The sequence below is a fragment of the Caretta caretta genome, chromosome 26 (assembly GCF_965140235.1).
Source record: "Caretta caretta isolate rCarCar2 chromosome 26, rCarCar1.hap1, whole genome shotgun sequence".
In the NCBI taxonomy this organism is placed as follows: domain Eukaryota; kingdom Metazoa; phylum Chordata; order Testudines; family Cheloniidae; genus Caretta; species Caretta caretta.
The window spans coordinates 6847878-6874470 of NC_134231.1; the positions used below are offsets into that span (position 1 = coordinate 6847878).

General features: G+C 48.8%; 2 protein-coding genes across 4 annotated transcripts in view; one reads left to right on the top strand and one right to left on the bottom strand.

Moving 5' to 3' along the window:
- Window positions 1–1487: 1487 nt before the first annotated feature.
- Window positions 1488–24352, top strand: R3HCC1 (R3H domain and coiled-coil containing 1). The gene is made up of 9 exons (XM_075123378.1): window positions 1488–1500; window positions 9136–9339; window positions 10486–10615; window positions 12542–12679; window positions 15426–16647; window positions 17596–17768; window positions 19642–19712; window positions 20874–20969; window positions 23612–24352. The coding sequence occupies exons 1-9, from the start codon at window positions 1488–1490 to the stop codon at window positions 23752–23754; spliced, it is 2190 nt and encodes a 729-aa protein (XP_074979479.1). The 3' UTR covers window positions 23755–24352.
- Window positions 22205–26593, bottom strand: part of LOXL2 (lysyl oxidase like 2) — a 92531-nt gene continuing 88142 nt past the window's right edge. For all 3 annotated transcript variants that reach the window (XM_048829314.2, XM_048829312.2, XM_048829313.2), the window contains one exon: window positions 22205–26344. In XM_048829314.2, the coding sequence (XP_048685271.1) occupies window positions 26265–26344 (80 nt within the window). In that variant the 3' untranslated portion in view covers window positions 22205–26264. The remainder of the gene's footprint in view (window positions 26345–26593) is intronic.

Consider the following 26593-nt stretch of genomic DNA (forward strand, 5'->3'; position numbering starts at 1 on the left):
ACTGTACAATGGATCATTTCCTCCCAGCTCTGACTGTGACCTCCGTCAGAGCCACCCATGGCCGATGTCTTCCTGGTGCCTGCAGCCCAACTGCCCAGGGAGTGGCAATGACTGAACTGAGCCTGTGCCCTCCAGGGCATTGTACTGGCCCCTCTGTGCTACAGCAGCAGGCTAGGAAACGGACGGCAACTTCCAAACCACATGCGTGTTTCTGTGTTTAACTAGGATTTTCTTAGTCTGGCAAAAAAATACATCTCGCTCCTTTCAGTGCAGTGTGGTTTTCTTGTGGGTTTCCCGGGCAGGAGGATGGGATTGCAGGCTGCGGCAGGGCAGAGGTATTGTGGGACCGAGGCAGCACTTGTATGCTCCCATCCTGCTGAAGGCACCTCGGTATACACTCGGGGATCCCACAGCAATGCAAGAGGATGAGTCAGATGATGAGCCCAGGCCCTGCTTCTGAGCTGCACCTTCCACGATGCTCAGCTTATTAGGGGTGGGGGCAAAGGTGGCTGTAGCCCCTGGTGTACCCTTAAGCAGCCCCAGGGGCTTCCAACTTAGGACTGGGACCCACAATTCCCTATCGGGCCATTTGGCAGCCTGGACTAGCCAGAGCGCAGTGCATTCCAGTTGCTACACTTGCAGGAGAACCCTACATGGGGGCGGCCAGGGCGCTCCCGCTAGGCCTTTGCCACTGTGGAAGCCTGCCCCGTGGGTATTCCGCGGGGAGGTGCTCGCCACCCCAGAATGCCCTCAGGATACAGGGACCAGAAAGAGTCAGCCATGCTAATATAAGAGTTTAAGCTAACACATTTTGGAAGGGATCTAAAAGCTCAGGGTTTAAGCCAGTCTCTAACACTTCACGAGGCTTTCAAGGAGGGCAGACGATCCCACAGCCGCCTGCTGCTGGGTTGCTTGCCCCTTCCTCTGAAGCAGTTGGTGCTGACCACAGGGAGAGAGAAAATACTGGACTAGATGCACCTCAGCTGTGATGCAGTCCGGAAGAGATGCATGCAAAGTTTTGGCAGTTAGCTGCCTCCCGTGAGCCATAATTCCCAGCAATGGTCCACCACTGACAACTGGCAAGTGAAGAGACTCCTGTTTGTGAAGTGCTTGGGGATCCTGAGACAGAAGCACTGTCCAGCAGCGAGGAAACAGTTCTCTCTGCTCACTGTGACACCTAACCGTGATACTTTTCGAGCTGTGAGCAGGGAGGGAGGCTGTGACCTGATTCAGAGACTGTGAGACTGAAGCAAAAGAGTGGGAGTCAAGATTTCTATGTTCTCTTCCTAGATCTGCCAGTGACTTCCTGTGTGACCTTGCAAATCACTTGGCTGCTCTGTGCCTCAGTTTCCCCATTTACAAAATCGGGCTAGCAATGCAGATTCACCCAGCTGACACAGTTCCTGAATATTAACTGTTTGCAGCATGTCAGTCTCTCTTTGCTATGATAACCGTCTATGGCTATAATTGTCGAGTGAGGCGGGAAAATGACGCTGAGGGGTATGACGAGGAAGAATGGGAGGAAATGAAGCAAAGGCAAATTGGAGCTGAATATTGGGGAAATGTCCTGGCCATTGCAATCTCTGAAACTGGAATAGTCTCCCTGGCCACAGAGTGGAAGCCCCAACTGTTGGGAAATCTAAAACTTGGCTGGACAGAGCCCTGGAAATACTATAGGGGATTAAAGTGCATTGGTCTCTCTGAGGTGGACAAGAGGGGACCTAACAGGACTAACCATGCCTGAATTCTCTTACCCTGAGGCCAGGTGAGGCAAGAGCCAGGGGTTCTATCCCTAATGGGTGTGTGCATGTAGCGGGGTGTGTGTGCTCCCATCGGCCCCAGGTGTAAGAAAGGATTAAATGCAGAGGCTGCTATTTTCAAAGGGGCCGAAGGGATTTAGGTGCCTGATTCCAATTTGGTGGGAGTTAGGTGCCAGTCTCACACCTTACTCCATGATCCCTAATGCTCTGCGTTGCTGGGTGTGCTGAGCGCTGACTCTGTCCTTTGCGGTAGCTGCTGCACACCTACCAGGGGCCCAAGATTATCCCACTAGGCCCCTGATAGGGTGGACGTGCAAAAAGAGCCCCTTGACTGTGAGGGGTTCTCCAGGTTCCCTGTAGGCACCATTCAAATGGCTGAAGCTGTTTGCTGAGACTCGGCCCCGCCACGTGGCTGGGTGGGAAGAAGCCTTAAAACCTCCATTTAAATGAAGACTGGGAGAAAAAAGGATACCCAGCGGCCACCAGAGCAGCCCAAGCGATCCGGGGAGAGGAGAGGCTTGAAGGGAAGCTGACGCGGCTTCATTGTGGCAAGTCATCGTCTCCTGCCCCTGCTTGTTTGAGCCTGCGTGGAAAATGACCCGCACTCGGCTGGGAGAGCAAGGAGGTGAGATGTGAGAGAGGCTGGTTCACTGGCCAGTGGAGTAGGCCTGGAGAGATGGGGGATTGCGAGTGCTCACAGCTATCCCAGAGCACCCCCACACCTCCCACAGCAGGAGGGGCTATCTCCATATTTCTGACCCCTGGGGCTTCCTTTCCATCCTAGGAAGGGGCTTGCTCTATATTTCATACCCCCACTGCCAATGCTGTCCCAAAGGTCCCCTTTTCCCACTCTGTCGGGGGCTTTCTCTACCTCTCTGTATAACTATAGGCACATTCGCCGTCTCAGCCTGCATGCCCCTCCACCCCCTCCTGCCAGAGGTCTCCGGTGCATCTGCCTACCTACTCAGCTCCCCAGAGCCCTGCTGGGTTTTTGCTTGAGGCTCACACTGGGGTGATGAATAGCAAGTGCCAGGGTGACATTTAGCCTGATGGCCCTGTTACCGGGAGACGCAGGAAAGTGCCCAAATCTGGGAATGCTCAGGAGGAGCTGCCCTGGAGTCTATTAGAGACACAAAGGCTCATGGTTCATCTCTGTTCCCTGAGGTAAATTCCAGAGGCCACACAAGGAAGACTCTCCTGACTCCCAGGCTGAGGGGGAGATGGGGCCACGGCATGAGGGAACCTGCCCTGACTCCCTACAAAGAGGTGGGGATGGGGGCCATTTGAGCAGAAACAGCATCTGCCTTTCTAAGGGGAGGACTCAGATGGGCAGGCATTCTGCAGCCATTGAAACAGTGAGGCCTGTAGCTTCAGTCCTCGTGTGACACAGCCCCCTTACATCAGGATGGCACCCTAGATGGTTGCGTAAGATGCTGGCAAAGCGTGTCCCTCTCTGGTGGCTCGTCCTCACAGCAGATAAGTGCCTACTATTGCTGCTAGCTCCTTTAACTCGAGTGGTAGAGAGCTGTGCTTCTGGTGCAAAAGAGCCCAGATTCAATCCCTATGGATAATCCGTGGCAGAGTGTTGCAAGAGCCCTGGGCTGGCACTGAGTACAAAGGGGCATGCTGCTATTACACGACCAAATCTGGCTCAGAAATTGTCCTCTCGAGTTGCCAGGCTGCCTGGAGAGGAAAGCAGTCACTTCCTAGCCTGCATCAGGACTGGACTGACCCCGCATTGCTCTGTGTTATCACTGATTACATCACAGGATATTGCCTGGGTGCTGAGGGGAAGGCGATTTGGGGAAATCTACCCTGGCCAGAGGCGGCTGCTGCTGCTGCAGATTCAGCGTCCCCTTGGATTTAGCTGACTGGCACAGAAGCCCACCTCCACTCTTTTCCACCAGGGCTGCAAGGTTGGGAGTTGAGGGCACAGATGTGCCATAGCTGTGGTGAATGGGACTAGCCAGGAAAAAGGGCAAGACCCATCAGCCTAGAAGGCTACGGCCAGGGAGGGGCTGGGGGAAGAGGTGGTTGGCTTGTTCCTTTTCTGATGTTGACGGGCATGAGGAGAAGTGGGATTCTAGAACTAGTCAGAAAGCAGCCAATCTCTGTCATTGTCTCTCCTCTTGAGTTTCTTTCCAAATTGGAGTCATTAGATGCTGCCCTCATCAGACAGAAGCAGGTGCAGGGGGCACAGGCAGAGATCCATCTCTGAGGGAAAGCGGAGCCTCTGGGCGAAGGATGGAAAAGGCTGAGGGTCTCTGGCCACTTGAAGGAGCCTGGCAGAGGCTCTTGTGAAATCACAGGCCTGGCTGTCTCAATCTGTATGGTAATTCAGAGCAATCAGAATCAGCAGATGGGGAGAGGCGGGAGAGATTAACCCTTCCCGGAGCAAGTAGGCCAAGACAGAGACCACTCTCCTGGCTGGGATGGGGGAGAGAGAGAGGTACTTGTCACGGCTGGGGAGGAGATCAAGGTATCAACCTTGTGCTGGGGTTCTCTAGATGGGGTAAGGGGTCGATGTGCAGACAAGTGGGTGAGGCGTAAATCCTGCACAGGCAGGTCTGACTGGACCCTTGTACAAACCCCTCTCTCCCTTTTCCACCTCCTCAGTGGCTGCCTTGCTTTCGCAGCATTTTGTCCTCATCCAAATGAAAAAGTGAGAAACGTTCGTTCATTTCCCAGGCAGATAAGGATAGCATGGGGGGATCTGTGACGAGCACCGACTGCTGGTGCTGGGGTCTGTGTGTGTGTGGGCGCGCCTTGCTTCTTTGTTGTGCTGCCCACGCTCTCTCCAGGATGCCCCTTTGGATAGGACAACGATGTAATTGTGAAACACCTGTGGGGGGAATGGATGGAACGCCTCACGAAGGTTGGAAAGCTGCGCTCCAAGGTAAACAGCCCCTCAGACTCAGCATAGATTTGGCAAACACTAGCCGCACGAAGAAATCAAGAGGAAGAGGGTGACAAATGCACTTCCTGGCTGGGGAGTTATTGAAGGCTCAGAGCCAGGGAATGGGAGGCGAGGGGGAGCAGTTCATCTTTCTCTCTACTTTACAAACAAAGTGCTGGATTCTGAAGTGAATACAGAGTCTGTCAGGGATAAACTGATCTCAGTAAAGGCTGCAGCATGCAAGCGGGTTCCACGTGCCAACCGCAAGCTGGGGCTGGCCTTCAAATACAGCCCAAAGCTTGGGCATGTCAGGATCTCGATACACACCACTCAAAGTCCTAACAGATTAGCCAGAAATGAAGATGACTTTGTAATAGCAAGGGCAGGGTCTTGCCCTGGGACAGGAATTGCACTGAGATGACGACTTCTCTGAGGCAGGGACTGTCTTTGTGTTGTCTATCTACTTTCTGGTACAATAGGACCCTAATCTCTGATTGGCTTCTACTGCAGTAGAAATAATGAGAGTCGTTAATTACATTTTAGGAGCACTTCACTGGAGAACCGTGGGTTTATTTTCACCCTCATCCATTCTTGTGCTTAAAAGAGGCAGCATTTTAATCAGGGGCTGCAGGATGCCATCTAGTGTCCGTCTCCACTCGCAGTGGATTTTGAAAATTGCTGTGAGATCTTGTCCATTTAACATTCTTACCCTGAACTGGAGACTGCCCTGTGGCTGGGGAATGAAACTAAATGGGGCTGTGACAGACGGGTAAACAAACCTAGAGAATAGACTTCCCTGCATTTTTCAGCTAGTGTGTAACCCCTCTCCGGCTCTTGGAAGCATGTTTGTCATCCTGCCTTGTTCCCTCACTGCCCATTGCATGGTTCTAGCAATGACAAAGTTCCTTTTACACGGTATTTCTTGTAAATCCCTCTCAGCCCTTTGGGAACTCTGAGTGACCGTGGGCAAGTCACAACTGCTCAGATTTTCATGTGGCTGCTGATTGTTTTGGGTGCCCAACAGTGGGACTGACTTTCAGAAGTATCAAGCACCTGCAGGTTTCTTTACTTCTGCTGAAGGTGCAGGGGCCCAGACTCAAATCCTCCTAGGTATTTAGGTGCCTAATTCCCTTTGAAATCAGAGGAAGTTAGATGCCTAAGTAGCTTTGAGAATCTGGGCATCAGTCTGAAAATCAGGTCCAGGATTTTTCAAATTGGCCTCCAAAACATTGAGGCATTCAAAATCAGACTGCTTTTGACCACTTTAGTTCAAAAACAAACAGACCAACCACCTCCTGTGCCTCAGTTTCCCCATCTATTAAAGGAGACTCATGATGACCCCTCTTCCTCTTTATAAAGCCCCTTAAGATCCTTGGATGGAAGAAGCCATGTAAGTGCAGAATACAGAACTATTATTTATTTGCTGTTTAGAAAAGAGAGTCAAATTACAGGTAAATTGTGCCACATAGATTAGATGTCCCTGCCTCAAAGCACTAAGGCCTGGATCCTCAAACCTATTTAGGATTGAAATCAGTGTGAGTTAGGTGCCTAAATACCTTTGAGAATCTACGCCCTACAGCCTAATGCCCCAATCCTGCAAGCTGCTCTGTGCACCTGGATCCCACTAACTTCAATGAGACTCCACAGGCATGGATTGCGGCCTAAAGATCTGAGCAGTGCACACAGCACCCACACAGGTGCATGAGGTCATTGCAGCTGATGTGCTTCATGAAGCAAAGTAGGTGTGGAGAAGCCTGTGAGCGGAAGACAGCTTGCCAGACTTGAGCTACAAGGTTAGAATTGTTTCCATAACCCTTTGAGGATGGGGGACTATGTGCTGGAATCTTTTAAAGGGAGTCTCTGCTTAAAAAACATGTATTGCAAACAAAGAAATGTCTTTCTGGTATGAATAGTAGTTTAAATATCAAAATGGAAATAGAGCCATAGAAAATCCAGTCTGCTTGTCACTATTCCTGTTCTCTGTTGGCTTTCCTCTCCTTTACTGGAGCAAAACAAATCAATGAAGTCAGTTTCCCTTTTGCGTCTAGAGAGTTTCTTTTTCCATTCTGGGCACTGCACTATTTGAGTTGCAAACTCTCTAGGGGGATATTTGTGTGTTTTAAAGACACTGGATTCCATTAGAATTTAAAACAGCTGCAGCAGTGGGAACAATTTTATTCATCTTTATGTTTTGTAAATGCTTTACTCTGAACAAGTTGAAATTCAGAGCCATGCTTTGCTGATCGTGTCCCTGAAAGCAATGGTTGGGAGGTCTGCCCAAGTGAGTTCCCAGGATTCAAGGCAGAGTGACTATGGTGGCCCTTTAAGAGAAAGGGAGGAAATTCTGGAATGAGAGAAGATTCTGGAGCAGTTAATCAGAGAAAGAAGGAGAAACAGCTCAATGAGTTTCTCCAGTGATTGTGGAGTCAGTAAGTTGCCCGGCAGGTGGGGTTATGATTTGTTTAAAAGACAAGAATAGAGAATAAAATTTGTTATAATTCAAGGGCTAGAGCTCCTAGCCTGACTGCAGGGACATGATTTTGTTTGACCTTTAGTTAGTAGCCTGAAAAGAGTGGGGGTCTATTATAATCTGGGAGCAGCAGTTTTGGTAAAACAGTGCTTTAAGTGTGCCCCTCAATAATCCAGATCCAGTTTGATTTGGGGGGAGGGAGGCTGGGTCTGCAGCCCCTTGTGGTTCCCCACCCCACTTTAAGTAGTGTCTTGTGCCTTTAGTGAAAGTCCTAACCTCTCCTAGATGACCAGTTTTTACTCTTGGGTAACCAAGTTTAACTAGTGAATGAGTTCAGTTCTTTGAAGTTGTAAAGTGCTGTATAATGTGATTGTTAAGCCTCCTTATGAGCCATGAATAAAATTATCTTGGGCAGGGATGGATTGGGAATATCCAGACGGGATCACTTCCCACAGAGACAGGGTGACACACACACACACCCCAACAAAAAACAAACTCCTCTTCCAGTAAACTAAGATTCTCAAAGATATTTGGGCACTTTACAATTTACTTCAAAGAATTTAACTAATGATTTCAACGGGAGTTAGGTGCCTAAATATTTCAGAGGATCGTGGCCTTAAAGTATCACAGTAGGAAGTGCCCAGCACAGATGAGAACTAGAGAGGGACCAGGAGAAAATACTGCCCTGGGTCTAGCATCTGCTGAAGTAGCAGATGCTTTAAAAAAGCCTTCATGAGCCTTTAGCATAGCACAATGATTGCATACGATTGATCTCTGTGATTTTATTTCTCATGAATTATTGCTTTTTGGTTTTGTACTTTGCCCCTTCACCTGCTGTGATAGATGAGGGAGGAGCCATCAAATAACATGTATTAATTATAAATTTGTTTGTCATCATTATTATATAGAAGTAGAACTAGTGGGTTTCTACCTTGTTTTGTGAGGTCTAACGGAGAATTACTGACGCATACCGAATCTGATTCTTAGACTGGTATAACTCCATTGCCTTCTTTAGTAACTCCTGATTTACACTGGAGTGAAAGGAAGAGAATCAAGCCTGGTAAATGTAATACAGCCCTGCCAGTGTCTTGCCCAGCTTTCATTAAGAAGAGGCTTTAATGAATCCCTAAGTAGAAATACCTGCTGGATTAGAATGACTGCATAAGAAGCAGCTAACTCTGCATCAAACATTGTTCCGGGGTAAGGCAGAAATTACCCAGCCCGACTAGTCTTTAGTTGTGTGAGTAAGGATGAGTCATGTGAGCAGAGGTCGCTGGACCAAGCCTGTAATGACCTGACTTGACCAATCATATTTTGAGAAGTGGTGTTAAGATCTAAGCTTTGGGGAGACTGCAGCACTTGGAACTGGAGTAATGTACCAAAATATTGGCGTTAACAACTGTGACAGGGAGCATCTGGGCCCCTGACTGTAGAATAACCTAAACCCCTATAAAGTGCTGGAACAAATTAAGGCTCAGTTGTGCATGTAAGTAATTTTAGGCACGTGTGTCATCGTATTAAGTGCATTGAGATTATTCATGTGTCTGAAGTTGTGTTCTTAAGTCTTTGCGGGGTTGGGGACTTAAGCTATGTCAGTGCTATAAGCAGTTCACCAGCAGTGCCCAGATAGCAAGTGTGAAAAATCAGGACGGGGGGGGGGAGGGCAATAGGTGCCTATATAAGACAAAGCCCCAAATAGCGGGACTGTCCCTGTAAAATCGGGACACCCGGTCACCCTAACCTACCTGTAGACGCAGCAAGATGGATGGAAGAAAGCGTCCGTGGACCTAGCTTCCGCCTTTTGTGGGGATGAATTCACTCCAGCAACCCCTTCCCTGTCTGTCGCTGTCGTGAGTGTCCACACTCCAGGGGTGGAGCTGCGGCCCTTGTGTTTGCCTCACAGCCTGTCAGCGCTTTCTTCGGCGTGTACAGCGCCGAGCACGGGGGCCCGGGCCAGGCACAGATGCCCCGGCCATCCCCATAAATGACCCTTCACGCAAACAGATAAGGAGCGTTGCCGCATCCCGCCCTCCCCGAGCACGGCGGCGGTAGGCGGGGGGGCGGTGCCGGTCAGTCCCCGCCCACGCCCGGCTTTCTGCGGGGAGGCCGCGGGGCGGCGCCGGCGGAGGCGGAGGCGGAGCCGCGGCCGAGGAGCGGGGCTCGGACGCCGCGCGGTGCCGACGCCGCTGCTGCCGCTGGTCCCCGGCCTGCCGGTGAGTGCGGGCCCCGGTGCGCCCCGCAGGCCGGCCCCGGCCCCCCGCTTCCTCCGGCCCGGCGGCGGCTGCGCCTCGGCCTTCCGAGCACCCGGCGGCGGGCCCGGGGAGCGGAGGGGGGCCGGGCCTGGGTCGCTGGCCCTGCGCCCCCAGTGCGGGTCGCTGGGGGTCCCGCTGGGGGCGGGGGGATGCTTGGGGGGCAGGTTGCTGGGGGTCCCACTGGGGGGGGGAATGCTTGGGGGGCGGGGCCGGGTTGCTGGGGGTCCCGCTGGGGGCGGGGGGATGCTTGGGGGGCGGGTCCCTGGGGGTCCCGCTGGGGGCGGGGGGATGCTTGGGGGGCGGGTCGCTGGGGGTCCCGCTGGGGGCGGGGGGATGCTTGGGGGGCGGGTCGCTGGGGGTCCCGCTGGGGGCGGGGGGATGCTTGGGGGGCGGGTCGCTGGGGGTCCCGCTGGGGGCGGGGGGATGCTTGGGGGGCGGGTCGCTGGGGGTCCCGCTGGGGGCGGGGGGATGCTTGGGGGGCGGGGCCGGGTCGCTGGGGGTCCCGCTGGGGGCGGGGGGATGCTTGGGGGGCGGGGCCGGGTTGCTGGGGGTCCCGCTGGGGGCGGGGGGATGCTTGGGGGGCGGGTCGCTGGGGGTCTCGCTGGGGGCGGGGGGATGCTTGGGGGGCGGGTCGCTGGGGGTCTCGCTGGGGGCGGGGGGATGCTTGGGGGGCGGGGGCGGGTCGCTGGGGGTCTCGCTGGGGGGGCGGGGTGCTGGGGTCCCGCTGGGAGTGGGATGCTGTGGGGGGGGGTGTTGCTGGGGGTGGATGCTGGAGAGGTGTGTGGGGGGTGTTGCTGTGGGTCTTGTTGGGGGTGGGGTGGTGGATGCTGGAGAGGCTGGGGGATTGCTGCGGGTGGGGGCCATGGTGGATCCCGGGAGGGCGGGGAATTGCCTTTGGGCCTTGCTGATGTCTGTACAGGATGCATTAGGACTTTGGGTGGAGGGAGTGGGCGCGGGCTCTGCTATGCAGCCTGCTCCAAAGCGCAGAACCACTGTAGACCTCACTGGTACCAAGGAGCTAAAGCATTTATGAGTGCCCCTCTCCCCTCCCCTCCCTCCCCTGCTGCCTTTTGTCACCCTCTCCCTCTGCGTCCCACCCTCCATCAGGCCACCTCCCCACTGTCACCCTGGCGCTGCGTTGCTTGGATGGTGTCTTCCTCTCCCCTAATGAGAATGACTTCGTCTGCAAGGTCTCCGAAGAACTGGACCATTTTCTGCTCCAAAACCAGCATGAGAAGTAGGTGGCTTACGTTGTGCCGTTTACATTGCAGGAGCTTTCAGATAAGGGCCACAAAACCTGGGCCCTTTTTATCCCATGTGAATAATAAGATGTTTATGGTCCCCTTTGCCCACTGTCATGCAGGATGCTTTGTGGTGTTGGGTGGCTGTGCACTCCATCCAGAGGTGGCTGCATTTCTTTGCTGCTGTATGTCTGTAACTTCAGATGGGCCCTACAGGACGAAAGATTTTATTAGAGATGGGGGGGCTGAGCCGCAACATTTGGAGCCAGATCCCATGTCCTAGACCAGTGATTCTCAAGCAGGGGTATGCATACCCCTGGGGGAAAGCAGAGCTCTTCCAGGCGGTACATCAGCTCATATGGATATTTGCCTAGTTTTACTACAGGCTATATAAAAAGCTGTAGCGAAGTCAGTACAAACTAAAATTTCATACAGACAGTGACTTGTTTATACTGCTCTGTATGCTGTGTACTGAAATGTAAGTACAATATTTATATTCCAATCGATTTATTTTATAATTATATGGTAAAAATGAGAAAGTCAGCAATATTTCAGTAATAGTGTGCTGGGACACATTTGTATTTTTATGTCTGATTTTTATAAGCAAGTGAGGTGAAACTTGGGGTACACAAGACAAATCAGACTCCTGAAAGGGGTACAGTAGTCTGGAAAGGCTGAGAACCACTGTCCTAGACCATTCAGAACTGGGTTATGGTTTATGGCCATTAAAGCAAGAGGGATCAGTTACAAAGTTTGAGCCTGGATCTGCACTTTCTCAAAGTGCGGGGTTTTTGCCCTGGGGCCATCTCTAACTATTATTCTTCCCTGGGTAGAATTATGCTGGATGCTAGCAACTTCTGCAACAGCCAGTTCCCGGCCTCGTTCACTTGATGTCCCCACTTGGTGGGTTATTACCAATAGTTTACGATCAAACTGTTCTTCGTCAGCCCCTCCCTGCTAAGGCCTTCCTGTGCACACTGTTCTCTGTCCCAGCAGAAAACGATTATGGGGCATGATGAACACAAACCCCTTGGCTGCACTCCAGAAGTATGTTTTGCCTGTCTGCTTGTGCACAGATAATAAGATTCAGATGAGTTTCTGTCAGAGAGTAGGGGCTAGATGGGAGAGAGAGACGTGTTCCAGGTAGACTTGCTTGTACTCTAGTTGTTTGAAATGGATGCTTAGTACAGTATTTTAGACTGAGGAAGATATTAAAGTCCAGTCTATAGTCTATTTCACTGGGAGTGAAACTAGATGTGATTTTAGTGTGTGTATAAATACCATGCAATGTGAAACAGAATATCTTTTTTTCTGACCTCATAATTTCTGAAGATACATATAATAAAGGGTTTCCCTGTGAATTTAACATAGTGAAAGGTGCCGGATTGAAAGGTCTCAACCTTGATGCCCTCTTGTTTATCCATAGAACAGATAAAGGCAGAAGGATAATCTTTTGGTGAAAGCACTGGCTTGGAACTGGGGAAACCTGGTTCGGTTCCAGACTCTGTCCTGTGTAACCTTGGGCAAGTCTCTTCATCTCTCTGGGTCTCTGCTCCCCACCTGCAACGCAGGGTAATAACACTGCGCTGCCTGGCAGGGGTGTTGCGAGGCTAAATTTGCCAGTGTTGGCAAGTTACATCATGACAGGGACAGCAGAGCAATCTGACCCAACCCAGTCGTGCCCTGGAGGGGTGCGAGGGTACGTCAGGCACCACAGACTGTTCGCTCTCTAGCCCCTCTGCTGTTGCTCCCAGCTAGGAGGCCAATTGGCTTTTGGGATGTGGCTCGCTGGCCACGGGGAATGGAGTTAAGACCCCACCCCAGGAGTGATTTGTGGTCACTAATGGAGACTTGCAGTGTCTGCTTCTGCTTCTCCTTCCCCGCCCATTTCAAGCTGATGATGCCCTGTTTTCCTTTTCCAGAGTTCTCTTGTTCCCCCCCTTGTCCAGCCGCCTCAGGTACCTGATCCACAGGACTGTGGACAATGTCGATTTGTTAAGCAGCTTTTCCGTCGGGGAAGGATGGAAGAGGAGGACTGTTATATGTCACTCAGTCATAAGGTAAGGTGCTGTAGGTACAGCAGTACTTCTCCCTTACTGTGCCTTCCATCTCATGGTGCTGGGTCTCACTGCACCCCGTGAGGATGGCTTGATCCCTATTCTCTTCTGCAGATACGGAAAAAGGCAGTGAGTGGTTAAGTGACTTGCAAGGGTCACACGGCGAGTCAGTTATGAATAGAACCCAAGAGTTCTGACTGCCGGTCACATAGCTGAACAACAAAACTATCCCTCCTCAATTCACGCAATAGGCCTGAATTTACAACTGGGGGTAAATTTACAACCCCTTGGGGTTCAAGCAATACTCGTCAAAGTGATGCTATGACAATCGCCAAACTGCCTAGTTGTACTGAATCCAGGCAAAAAGCTAACAGCTTTACCCTACTTTTGTAATGCAGTGAATTCTATTTAGATGTGTAAGGCAAGGGAGTTCGGTCTAGTTGGAGCACAGGACAGGGAATCGGGAGGCCTGGGTTCTATATCGAGATCTGTAAGGGAGTGTGGTCTAGTGGTTAGAGTAGGGAGTCAGGACTCCTGGGATCTAGACCCCGATCTGAGGCAGGCAACAGGGAATGGGGAGTGCTGGGTTCTATACCCCGAACTGGAAGGGAGTGTGCGCTAGTGGTTAAAGCCGGGTGTCAAAACTCTTTGAATTCCATTCCTGTTCTGTCATTTCCCTGTGCGATCTTGGACAAGTTACTTAACCTTATGGTGCCCCAGCTAAAGGGACGTTGTCCGCTTAAAAGTCGTACGTATTAACATCTATTTGTTATGCGCACTTTAAGATTAAAAGTGCAAGAAATAAAAAAACAGATTAGTTTGTCAGTAACTTACGCTGTTTGGTCACGTTGTTTTTTTCCCCCTGGCATTTCTCTCTGTGAAGAATCAGCAGAATTACTTTCACTTTTGTGCACAGTCATTTTTGTTTTCAGATACTCACTGCTGCAATGTTTGGGTTGCAAAACCTCCAGAGGGACGTTTGTATGTGTTTAAAAACAGAAGTTCCTATTACAACCTAAAACAACAGTATGGGGCATTTCAACAAATCTGTCGGACTCAGATTCGGTAGAAGCTCTTTTTAAACATTCTGAGTCAAAAGAGAGTTGACTGTGTCTCTTTCAGTGTTAGCCTGGCGATCAGCCTGGATTCAGGCCGGAGTGGCTGTGATGTCCCTTTTAGGTGGACAGGTGGAATTCTAGACAGAGGAGCGAAGCTTCTTAGCGCTGCAATGTCTGGGCCGCAGACTCTGCAGGAGATGAATGTTTGTTGTTAAAAACAATTGTTTTCATTGACCCCTTTTTAAAAAAATTGTAGAAAAATTCCTGTTAGTCTTGGGGATTTGTCAGAAATTAAATGTTGGGCCAAATGTAAGTGGATGGGCTGCCCCTTTAACTCACCTGTCAAAAGGATAGATGATGAAAGGCAAAATACTGGTAACTTGTGCTTGCTTTTGCAGGGTGGGTGTCTGAAGCCGCTGTTATTATATTGTCCCAAGTGAATAGGAGGAGGTGTAGAATTTTTTTTTCCATCAGGAATTAGAGCCCAATGGTTTACTCTGTCCCTCACTTTATTTTGATGATCAGTTGGGTGGCGCATCGAGGGATGAATGCAGAGCATAGCCCAGGGGTGGGCAAACTGTGGCCCGGGGGCCACATCTGGCCCTTCAGGTGTCTTAATCCAGCCCTCGAGCTCCTGCCGGGGAGCGGGGTCTGGGGCTTTCCCCCCACTGCATGTGCCGTGGCTCCCGGAAGCAGCAGCATGTCCCCCCTCTGGGTCCTACGTAGAGGGGCAGCCAGGGGCTCCACAGGCTGCATCTGCCCCAAGCGCCGCCCCCGCAGCTCCCATTGGCCAGCAGCCGCGGCCAAGGGGAGCTGCAGGGGTGGCACCTGCTCGTGCCTCCGCGTAGGAGCAGAAGGGGGGACATGCCACTGCTTCCAGGAGCTGCTGGAGGTAAGCGCCACCCAGAGCCTGCACCCCTGACCCCCTCCTGTGCCCCAGCTCCCGCCCCAGCCCTGATCCCCATCCCGCCCTCCGAACCCCTCGGTCCCAGCCTGGAGCACCCTCCTGCCCCACCAGCCGGAGCCCGCACCCCAACCCCCAATTTTGTGAGCGTTCGTGGCCCACTATACAATTTCCATACCCAGATGTGGCTTTCGGGCCAAAAAGTTTGCCCACCCCTGGCATAGCCGGTTTTCTGAATTAATAGCTTCTTGTCTCCCCTTCTCATTTGTTGCTCCTCAGGCTTCTCTGCCGCCTGGTCCCCTTGTCATGTGCTAATGCACGTGCTTGGTTCCCTCCTTCCCGTGTATGCAGCTTAACACTTGGTCCTTTTCTCCTGATGTGCCCTGGACATACTGCCCAGTAGCTGCTTTCCTTTCTCTCCATCTTCCCTCGATGCTCCTCTCGGTTTCCTCCTCCTCCTATGTAGCACAGCATGCTAAAATGGCAGCTGCTTTTACAGGCCTCCAGGCTCCCTTGCAATGAAGAGCCTAGTCCCTTGTGGAAGCAGCTGGAGAGCAGGGTGTGAAGCCAGTGCCCTAGTAACTTAGCCAGCTCTGCACAGATCACCAGCAAGTGATCTGTGGGCCGCAGTTTGCTGTGAAGGACGCGTGCATGCAGTACGTTGGTGACGGTGTGTATGGTTGTACTTTTGATCTTGTCAATAGCGCTGACTTGTAAGGAGCTGAAGTTTGACTACAGCATGAAGCGTCCCAGCACATCATGTATTTCCCTGCTGTTTTGGCACTAGGTTGCCCGAGGAGCCTGGCGATCAGAACAGTTCCTGCAGCACCACAGCGAGATCCCACCGCCCTCTCCAGTCCAGAAGTAGGGGAGGCAGAGCCGCAGGGCCGCGCCATGCGGAGGTACCTGCCGATGGCTCTCAAGTCAACAGAGGAATCGGCAGGACTAGGCGGCAGCCCCGGAGGAAGCCGGATAAAGCTTTGTATGTCCCCAGGGTGATGCGCGAAAAACTGGAGGAGATGAGAAACGAAAACCGAGCTGGAGCTGAGCCAGATGGTGATGTGGTGCAAGAGGCAGGGAGCTGCATTGAAAGTGCAACCGATGGGACCCCAGAGGAGTTGGGTAACTTTGAGGCCACTACAAATTCCAGCAGGGTAGCAAGTAATCTTGATCCAGTCCCGAGCAAGGAAATTCCTGAAGTCCAGGGCCCTAGAGAGGCATATGAAGAACATATTGTGGGTGAAATCCGTGGTGATAAAAGTAACATGTGTCCAGTGGACTGTTCAGATGTCCCTGTGTGGGAGTGTGCCAGGAACCTATCCGTATTGGAAGGCCAGGATAAAGACTGTTCAGATGCCCCTGCATTGGAGTGTAGCAAAACCCTATCTCAACGTGAAGACCAGGATAACGGCAGTACAGATGCCATTGTATTGGAGTGTAGCAAAAACCGGCACCAAGGAGAAGATCAAGATCAAGACACCATGGATGCCACTGTATCGGAGTGTAGCGAAAACGTACTGGCCCTGGAAAACCAGGATAAAGGCTCTACGAATGCCACTCTATCAGAGTGTAGCAAAAACCTGTCCCTGCCAGAAGACCAGAATAAGGAGTCTGTGGATGCCTCCTTATTGGAACAAAGCAAGAACTTTTCAGTACTTGAAAACCAGGATGAGGGCTGTACAGACACCATCATATTGGAGCGTAGCCAGAACCTAAGTCTCCCAGAAAACCAGAATCAAAGAGGTATGGATGCCCCTGGAATGGAGTATGGTAAAAAACCATCTATACTGGCTGACCAGGATAAGCACCGCATGGATACCTCTGTACTGGATCGTGCCCAAAAGATATCACGACCAGAAGATGGGGATGAGGATTGTACAGTGCTGGCGGGCAGACTGCGGTGTGGGCTGGAATTGTCTGCAGAGGATAGAGGCACGGAAAACCCTGCAGTGAATGAGCAAGAGGAGAGCAGCGTAGAGGACGACTGTGGCGCTGAACTCTTGCAAGAGGTAAAGGTTTTGATGGGAATGTTACCTTAGAGACTGGATTTGTGACAGTAATGACCAGTGGATGGGCTGTGGATTAGAGATGTGGCAGTGATTTTAAGAGGCTCTGTCATCTTCTAAAAGGGAGAGGAGGAGCCCCTGAGACACCTCTTTGTCATGGCTCTGGCAGACCTCTGGTTATGGCTCCTGCTTGCTTTTATTGAACCACTTAAAAGTATAGAATCGTAGGACTGGAAAGGACCTCGAGAGGTCTTCTAGTCCAGTCCCCTGCCCTCGAGGCAGGGCTAAGTATTCTCTAGACTGTGACTGTGAAATGACTGGGGAGTGGATGGCTCAGGCAGTGGGCTGTGTGGTACACACAGGTGGGTCTCAATCCATTTCCTAGCAGCCAGGGGTCTCCATCTTAAAGCCCTTCTGCTGCTAACTGGGTCTGTTGAACAGCACAGGCCAAAGACTGAATGGGCGATGGGAGCTGAATTCCCCTCTCATCCCTATAGGGGTCTTTCCAGAGCAGGGTTCAGGCATGTTGGTTGGAGCAGCGTGTAGGGGAAAGCTGGTGGCTAAACTGGTTATGCCATTTTCTGGTGGGATCGGTCCTAAGTATCTTACATGGCTCCCCTTCCTGTAGTATCGGAGCATCTCACGATCTTTAGAGCATTTATCCTGTGAGGCAGGGCAGTGCTATTATCCCCATTGTACAGGTGGGGAACTGAAGCACTGAGATACTAAGTGACCTGCCCAAGGTCACACTGGAAGGTGTGGCAGAGCAGGGAATTGAACCCAGGGCTCATCCCAGGCTCGCACCCTAGCCCCTGTATATGTAAAATGTACAGGCATACTTTGTGCTTGATAGAACATTGCATTTTTGAAGACCCCTAAATGTCCTTGCTCATTGGCTTCTCCTGCAATATTAGAAATGCACCTTGACATCTAACACTCTTCTCCTCCCAGATTGCAACTTACTTGACTGTAAAGGACATTAGCGTCGAGAAGATCCAGTTCGATTATTCCAGCTATGGGGATGCACAGATCAATGAGGGAGATTTTGGACATGTTACAGAGATCTACGATTTCTTGCCATCCCTGAAAACGGAGCATCTGATGGAAGCATTTTCAGAGTTCCAGTAAGTACCTACCTCAGAACAGGGCAGTTCCTGCTTGCCGTCCGAGCTTAAAGACATTCCGCTTGACATCAGTGGTGCCAAGTGCCTGAGTGAAGTGAGCAGGATGCGTGCAGCCTTGCATACACGATATAAATTGTTTCAAGGGCCAGTGCAAGAATCTGACGAAGTTTCATTGCATTTCAGTTCTGTCTTTGCATTGTTTTTAGTGGCTAGAGCACCAAACTGGGACTCGGAAGACCTGGGGTCTATTCCTGGCTCTGCCACTGGCCTGCTGGGTGACCTGGGGCAAGTCACTTTGCTGCTCTGTGCCTCAGTTTTCCCATCTATAAAATGGGGATAATGTTACTGACCTCCTTTTATTAACCTTTTTGAGATGTAGTGATGGAAGGCGCTATATGAGAGCAAGGTGGTTTATTTGTATTATCCTCGATTTCTCTATAAAAATAGAAATCGTGATTCTTTAGGCCCTAATCCGGCAAACACGTACAAAGGTGCATGACTTTAGTCATGTGAGTATCATATGGATTTCAGTGGGACTGCTTGTTAGGTAGGTGCTGATATTATAATAATAATATTATTATATCGGCCTTTCATCCGTAAAGCTCTGTTTTTCACAATCTTTAATGTTGTTATCCTCACAACACTCCAGTTCCGCACCTTTCGGAGGCTAAGTGTCTTGCCCAAGGTCACAGAGGAAGTCTGTGGCAGAGCAGGGAACTGATCCTAGCTCTCCCAAGTTCTAGGCTAGCGTGCTAACCACCGGACTATCTTTCCTGAAACGGCCCTCATCACTGTAGTATCAGAGTTCCTGAGTAAAATTACACCTGTTGATTAGAGTTCAACTCCTAAAGTATATTCAGTCCTTGGTGTCTCTGCTGAAAATGCAGTAAGGATTGGGTCCTTACTTTGCTCTTTCAGAGGTAAGATTGATCGTGTAAATGTGTAGCACGGAGGCAGTAATCCAATGAAAGCTCCTTAAGGAGTGCATTGATTGTCGTGTCAGAACAAAATTCATCCCCTTAACTGTGGAGCTGTGACCAGCGTCCACTCTGCAAAAATGTTTGATTATTGCATCTGCAGATGGATACGCATTCATGCTCTTCCCTACCACCTGCTTAATGTACATAATGGTGTGGTGGTAAGTTTCTGCAGGAGACCCTGTAGCTTAATAGTAACGTTAACTCCGAAAGACACAAGCTACTTTTTACAGTCTGTCCTCGGCATTTACTTTATGCACTTAGCTCTGATGGGGGACCGGGCTGAAGGCTATCATTAAAACGAAACTGATCGTTTTCCAGTTCTCATGCCCCTAGCATAAAGCAACGGCATTGGAGTTTCCAGTGCTGCTGGGGAGTCTTTGAACGTTTTGGCTGGTTGGCTTTCATGCGCTTAAAAACTCTCTCTCTCTCCCCCCCCCGTTAGGTTTTGTACCACCTTTTTGGTACCCCTTTCTGACGCTTGCACTTCCTGCACCCCCTTTCCTGTTGACATTGGAGGAATCAGTTTGTCTGAATGATACATAAGGCTTAGCTCTTTCCATGACACATCCCAAATCTGGGATTGGAATTAAACCGTGTGTTTCTTTTAAAGAAATGTGTAATCACTGGGGGCAACAAGTCCTTGGTGGGGGGGGCACTTGAGTGGGGTTCAGGATATGTGGATTCTGTGCCCGCCTCTTCTATTAAGTCACTGTGTGGCCTTGAATAAGTTCCACTTCGCCCCTCTACTTCTGTCTTCCCACACCTACAAAAAGGGGATAATGCTTTGTAAAGCACTGGGTATCTAGGGATGAAAAGCACCCCTAAGTACTGATATTACTAACTGACGCTATTTGCCAGATTGTTTATGGTGTTGCTCTCCTTTTTCTTTGTAGCAAGAGTGGTTTCAAAATTCAGTGGGTCGATGACACTCATGCCCTGGGTATCTTTTCCAGTCTGGCAGCAGGTAATGTGACCTGATTCTTTAGTGACCTATGGCGTTGGTGGGACTTCACCAATGTTGCACGGTAAAGAGTTGCGGAACCTTAAAATTCCACTTGCCCTGTAAGCTGAATTCCAGTGGGGGTCATTGGGTTTCTGTTACTAAAAAGAAGATGCCCCATTCCTTCTGGTTAGGTGAAATGTGGAAGAGCCAGGTCCACAGCGTGGTATTGGTAAGGAAATCGTATTTAGGATTAAATCCAGTTTCATCCCAAATCGCACATTCTCACTGGCAGTTGAAAAGAAATCCATTTCCCTATGTGGGCGTGGAGAGTTCTGTAACTTCTCATCACCCTCGCACACCCTATGGAAGTGAAAGTCTTTCTCCCACAGCTGTTAGGCGTCCTGGTTCCTGAATGAAGCAACCTTCTGTAACGGTCATGGGAGATACCGCTGACAGTGCATGCCAAGTCATTCCAGTTCTGAATCTAAGCAGCTGCAAAACATTGATGCCAGTTCCCTGCCCTGCCACCTCCCCCAACTTTAAACTTCTTTAAACCACAGGTTCAACTTCTGACACAAGAACCTAGAATTAATTCTGCATTGCTGATGTTCTCTTCTATGAAGTACATGTTCTGCGGAAACTCTGCTTTGCAGGTTTTTAATTGGCTTGGGTAGTAACCAGGCTGCTGGGACTCCCTGTATAAGGAATTAGTGTGTGAATCATTTTGTATTTTAGAAATGAATCCATTCTGCCAACTGGGTTTATTCTCAAAAATGAACAAAATTCTAGCAAGCCTACAACAAAGGGGACATCATTAACGGCTTGTGACATCTAGGTCAAAACACCTGACCTTATGGCAAACTGACTCCCCAGCTCATAATGTTCCTTAGAGCAGTTCATGTCTGGCTGTGCGTATATGCAGAAAGCCTTCATTCTATATGTGGGGCCTGATCCCATCATCCCTGACCCGTCCTGAACAAAGCAGTTACAAATTTCAGTGGGAATCTTGCAGGCCCAAGGCCTACGGGATTCAACATCTGAGTGAATTGAATAAATTCCGCTAAAAATCTAAGGCCAGATCATCAGCTGAGATAAAATGGTGTCGTTCCATGTGTGCACTGAGCTTTGTTTATAGTTACAACAATTCAGCTTGTTGACCGTAGCGATCTTTATTCTTTGAAGCATCTCAGGCCTTGGGACAGAGTTATCCTTCTCTAAAGATCCGATCTTTGATCCATGGGACAAGACAGTCTAAAACCAAGGCACTTCAGCGACCAAGTAAGAAACCTTTGATTTGCGTTTGCTCCTTGTTTTGCATATCGTCTGCTGCTAGGGGTGGTTACTGTGGCTAACTTATTAATTATACTGGATTTAAAAATAAACCCACAGTAAAGACCTTCACTGCTTTAAGAACAGGTGTTTACTCTTGTGGCTTTATTGGCACTGTTGTGGTGTAGGAGGGTGAGCTGAATTCTTTTGTGCCTCATGCATCAATTGTCACCTTAATTCTGCTCGTGGAAGATATTGAGTTATGATGCCCGAGGCAGAAAGAATCCAGCTGGGTCTGTAGATTAGAAAAGTGACTGTGAAGGGGAGCATATCAGAGGTGGAATAAGAGTATTAACACACCAACTCAGTCTTGTTGCAAGTCACTTTTCTGACTTTTGTGGCACACCTCAAAACCATCTGCTGCCTTAAGGAGTGGCGTGATCAAGTAGTTGTCTTGTGTGTTTGTAACAGGAGAACAAAGCATGCAGAGGAAGATCATAGATCTTTATTTTTTAGCATAGGCCAAAATTTTTATAGTTGGGTGCCCACAGTTAGGCACCTAAATAACTGACCTGATTTGCAAAATTGCTTCTCACAGACAGCTCTAATATGAGAGAGAGCTGCAGGGATATCCCCACCCTCGAAAATCAGACCCTATGGACACCCAAGCTTGAAAATCTTGTCCGTAGCCTGTTAAATACTGTAACTTCTACATTATTCCACCTGTCCTCTGCTAAATGCAGCCTGCTGCTGAATGCATTATTAGTAAATATCCTTTTGAAAAGCAGCAAGTCCCACCAGGAGGCATTGTGTACAGTAACACAGGAGCCCGTTCCGCTCTCTGGTACAGTCACAGTTCCCACTGACTTCAGGGAGAGGTGCCAAAAGTTTTGGGGGTAGAATTAGATTGGTGGTAAGAAAGCCTGTGTTGCGCTCTGACAGTACAGACGGGATTGACTGACTGGTTGCTTTTAAGCACATGCTTAAACTCCATTGCTTTCAGTGGGGCCTCAGCACTGAAGCACGGACTCTGGTGAATGTAGGGCTCCTTTTCGATGCCACTTGCTTCAGTTGTATAAAGCATAAATAGCAGTCAAGAATGAGATCTGTTTCCACCATTGATGTTGGGGATCTGGGGTGTATATTAATTGATGTTAATAGAGACTCATGGTACATTTTCCCCCTACATTAATTAGTTCAAACAATTAAATATCACAGAAAATGAAACCAATAGCAGTTAGTACTTTGTGGTTGGCATAATTTTTATTATTCAGTAGCAGATTCAGATAAAACTGTTTAAGCTTAGCCATTCAGAGTTAGTAACATTCAGTTCATTTGATTACTTTAAAATCATACTGTAATCAGTTATGCTTGCTGCAGTAAAAGTGAAAAATGTCATGCATCTTGGCGCAATATAAAGATTTCACTGTACATATAATTACCGTGTTTGTCCAGTATATTGCAGTCAAAATAAATTTCAGTATTAATTAAAAGGACACTGTCATTTTTTTACCACTTCCTGAGTTACTAGCATGGCTAGATTATTGAAACTGAATTTTTCAACAAATCCAATTAGCTTTTCCCACTTTTGTTCAGCTTGTATGGTGAAGGGACTGGTCTAGTTCACATCCTGATTCTTGTGTGCTAGGCTAGGGGTGTGATATCAGGGTTGCGGAGGAATGTTCGAACCTGAACAAAATTGTATTTAATTAAAAAAACAACCCCGTTTTTACCAAAACCTAAACTAGCTGACAGTGTCCCCTTTAGAACCTTGTCAGGAATACTGGTGATTTATTTTCCAAGCTGTGGGTGGATAAATTGAGCCACTGTCCCTCTTGTTTTTTTTGCTGCCGTTGGGCCGCCTCCAGTTTTTTTGTTTGAACAATCTTTTAATAACCCAGGCCAAGCCATATTGCTCACTGGATGATTTCAAGTTTGCAAACAGTTAAACGACTCTACTGGTATCAAATCCACTGTATATTAAACGAAGGCTTATTGAGCCTGTGGGTTTGGAGTTGGTAAAATGTTGGCTTTTTAAAAAAAAAAAAAAAAAAGTAATCAATTTTGAAGCTTTAACAAGCCAGCTGGTGGTTAACAGCAGCAATTGCCAGTAACCTCGGGCAAATGGGCTCTTCAGAAAAGCCTTTTAAAATCTACACAATCATTTAAAAATGTTTAGGAGTTGAAGCAGTCTGCTTTCCGAGGGGTTAGCGCTAGGCTTTCAGAGTGAGTGTCTCAACTGATGTCAGTTTTTCTTGGTATCTGAATTGCTAAATTTTGCCAGGAGTGGTTCTGAAGCAGTTGGTGAATTTTAATCACTGAAGGCTCTCTACCACTGCAGTGAGGGACCAGGTTAAGCTATTTGAATATAACACTTTGCCTTTTGTCTTTGAATCTATGCGTATTACAGACAATAAATTTGGCCCCTCAGCATCCCATTGAGGCAGGTCAGTAAAGTCCTCTGGTGTGAGGTAGGATGGTTGAGAAAGTGGTGAAATGACTTGCCTGTAATTGCACGGTGACTCTGGGGAAGAGCTGACTCCCAGTTATGTAGTTTAGCTACAAGACAGTGTTCCTAAACTAAGAGAATTTAACTAGGGGGACTTCCCCCTCTCCTCCATTTTGTTTGATTTCTCATCTGTTTTATTTAGAGCTCCTTCAGCTGGCTAAAGAGAGACCCCAGACTGACACTGCAGTGGCTAGAAGGCTGGTGACAAGGGCTCTGGGTTTGCAGCACAGAAAGCAGAGAGTCTCAGGTGGTGACGTGCTACATCCCGGGAACTTGGAAGAGTAAACTGACCATGGGCTGAAGACAAGCTTCAAAGGAGCATGGGTGGGATAGCGAACTGCATGCGGAACAGTGAGTTGCCATTAGGACACACTGTGGAGTTGGGGTTTTTTTTCCCTTTAAATGAAGGAAGGGAACAAGTTTACTGTTGTTAATACTGAACTCCCTTGTTGCATTCTGGGAAATGGGCCACCTAGTTTTTCAAATTATTTCTCACTAATCCAGAGGCCACTGTAAACTAGCTCTTTACTAGGGAGAGCATTTTATCTTGGTCCCCAGCAGGTGTTTATCAACACCCTGCCAAAGCAGCTCATTGGCACTTTGGGGTGATTGGTAATCTCCACTCATGGGCTGTGATAGCTACAACAGCAAAGCCTCCTTGATCTAAGCACTAAATTCTTTTAAAATGTATAAAGCCTCTCGTAAGAGCTGCCCTAGATTGAGCGTTGTGGGAGGGAAGAAGGGAATACTTTGGGCCTTGATTGGAAGCAAGAAACACAGAGCAACACATTTGCAGGAGTCAATAGCTGTTTAATGTTTACTGAAGTTGTAAAGCTGACGTTTGTTAAAATAAAGTTATACCACAAAACTGATAAGCAGCAAATGCATGTGGCAGCATCAGTTTTTCTGGATACACAGTATGTAACAAGCATGCTCAGGGTTGTGATGGTGCAGTATTTCAAGGAGCGTTCTTATCCACTGATTTGGGGGGGGGAGCCAGAACTTGACATCCCCTGATCCTGAGAGAATGCTGCAAGACTCCCACTGCAGGAGCTCAGGCTTTTGAACATTCTTCAGGCTCAGGCCTTTACTAAAGTCTCTCCTCCTCAGAACAAAATGGAGCTTTCCAGATTACTGTAGGTGCAAAACTTTAGCCAGATGCCTCTCTCTAGGCAGAGAGGCATAACTTAGTATTTATTAGATACATACTTGAAGATCCTCTGATAGACATTAGCAGAGGACTTGGCAGGCATTCCTTACACCTCACAACACCCCTGTGAGGTAGGTTAGAGAGAGCAAAAATGAGGTTAAAGGGACACATCCAACTTCAATCACACTTTAGGTGTGTAATAAGATAAAACATTTCAGTCCAGTAATGTTAGTATAACTAAGTGATTTTCCAATTTGCACTCAGCTGATGCAATACCAGCCTTTGCTGTAACTTAAGAAGTGACTAGAGCTCAGGTTTGTTGAAGTCCCTTTAGTTGGTTTGCTGACTCAGAGCAAGCGAGTGGGAGTAGAACCCAGGTATCCTGGCTCCCAGTCCCTTGCCCCAGCCACATGGCAGAGGGGTGAAAGAACTAAACTTCCAGGTCACTCAATGAACATACACAAAAATGGCATATAAAACTCTTTTCTGGGCAAAGGAGATTTTTATTCAAGTAGGTGTGTGTCTGAAGACATGTAGCAACATGCGTCCTCAAACAAACAGAGGAACACACTTAGCACCATTATGCATTTACCGACGTGTAAAATCTCTTTTAAAAAATTGCTTACACAGGTGGTCTGACATAACGCAAAGATCCAGATCCCTGACAGTAAAGGCCAATAAGTTATCTTTGTAAAAGTATATTGATGATACAATGATTAACTATATTCACCCTTTAAAGAAAAGGCTCAGATGTAATATCTAGCTTAAAAGGTGTTGGATGTACATAAAATCATTTGGATGAACAGCTTAGTGTGCAGCAGAAATGCTGTTTAGTCTCCCAACACAAGGATGTGTACTAAATAATGGAACTTTTCCAGGTCTAGATTGCATAATTGACTTGTAGCTGTGTGGAGTTCTGGTAAGTACTGTAGAGAACACAGTGCGGACTAGCCCTGCTTTAGATGTGCCTTTTAAAGATCAAACTGTGAGTGGAGCATTTGAAATGAACAAGCTTATGTTACAGTATTAAATTACACTTGGCAGCTTCCTGGTGTCAGGAAGGTGCTCCAGTTTTTCTTAGCTATGTGCTAAATTGGGTATTTTCATGGCAGGACTGAGGAGGAGTTGGATTTAAGTACCTTTAGAAAAGCAATGTCCGTTCAGACTCGGCTCAAAGCATAAAGATGCTAAGACAGGAGCAAGGCAGCTGAGAGGGAAGTATGTTGAAACACTGTCAATGGTAGGGACACATGTAGGTTGTCCTCACCCAAAGGAAACCACCGCCACCTCTGCGATCTGCTCACTGCAGCCTGGAACTGTGCAGATGAACAAGGTGGGAGGGAGTCTCCAGTGAACAGGTTAGCCTGGATGGATGTGAAGCCCTAGCTGCGAGGACATGGGGGCCTAGTGGAATTAAAGTCTGGTTCCAAATCATCTTAATATTAGGAGTGAAGTTACAAAGCGAATTCTGTTTCCTAGTGTGCTGAGCACCTGAAATGGGTATGGAGGGTGTCGCTGAGAATAACTTACGATGCTAATTTGAAGTCCATGGTTGTTTACTTGGTTTCTTTTTCTGTGCAGTGGTTAGGGAAGTCGCAAACAGGCATCCCTGCTTCCTTAAATAATGGGTGGGAGGCCAGCTGCTCTACCGCGTGGACACCTGGTTATTTGTGAGTCCGCTGAAGTGATCAAACTTCTCTTCCATTTCTTGGCCTAAGGAGTCACCTGAGAGAGGCAGAGAGAACCAGGTACTGTCAGCAAGGTATCACTTGAGACTGTGTAAATTATGCCTCTGACACCAAAGGCAGATGCACAACAAACCAGGTAAATTGAGTAAATTACGCCTCTGTTTCTAAGCTGCCACAAGGTGAGTTTTCCTCCACACCACTGGGAGTTCTGGACTTGGATCAAAGGCCATTGCTTACCTTTCGGCTATTTAATTCTATTAACATTTGACAAGCATATAGCTCAGCT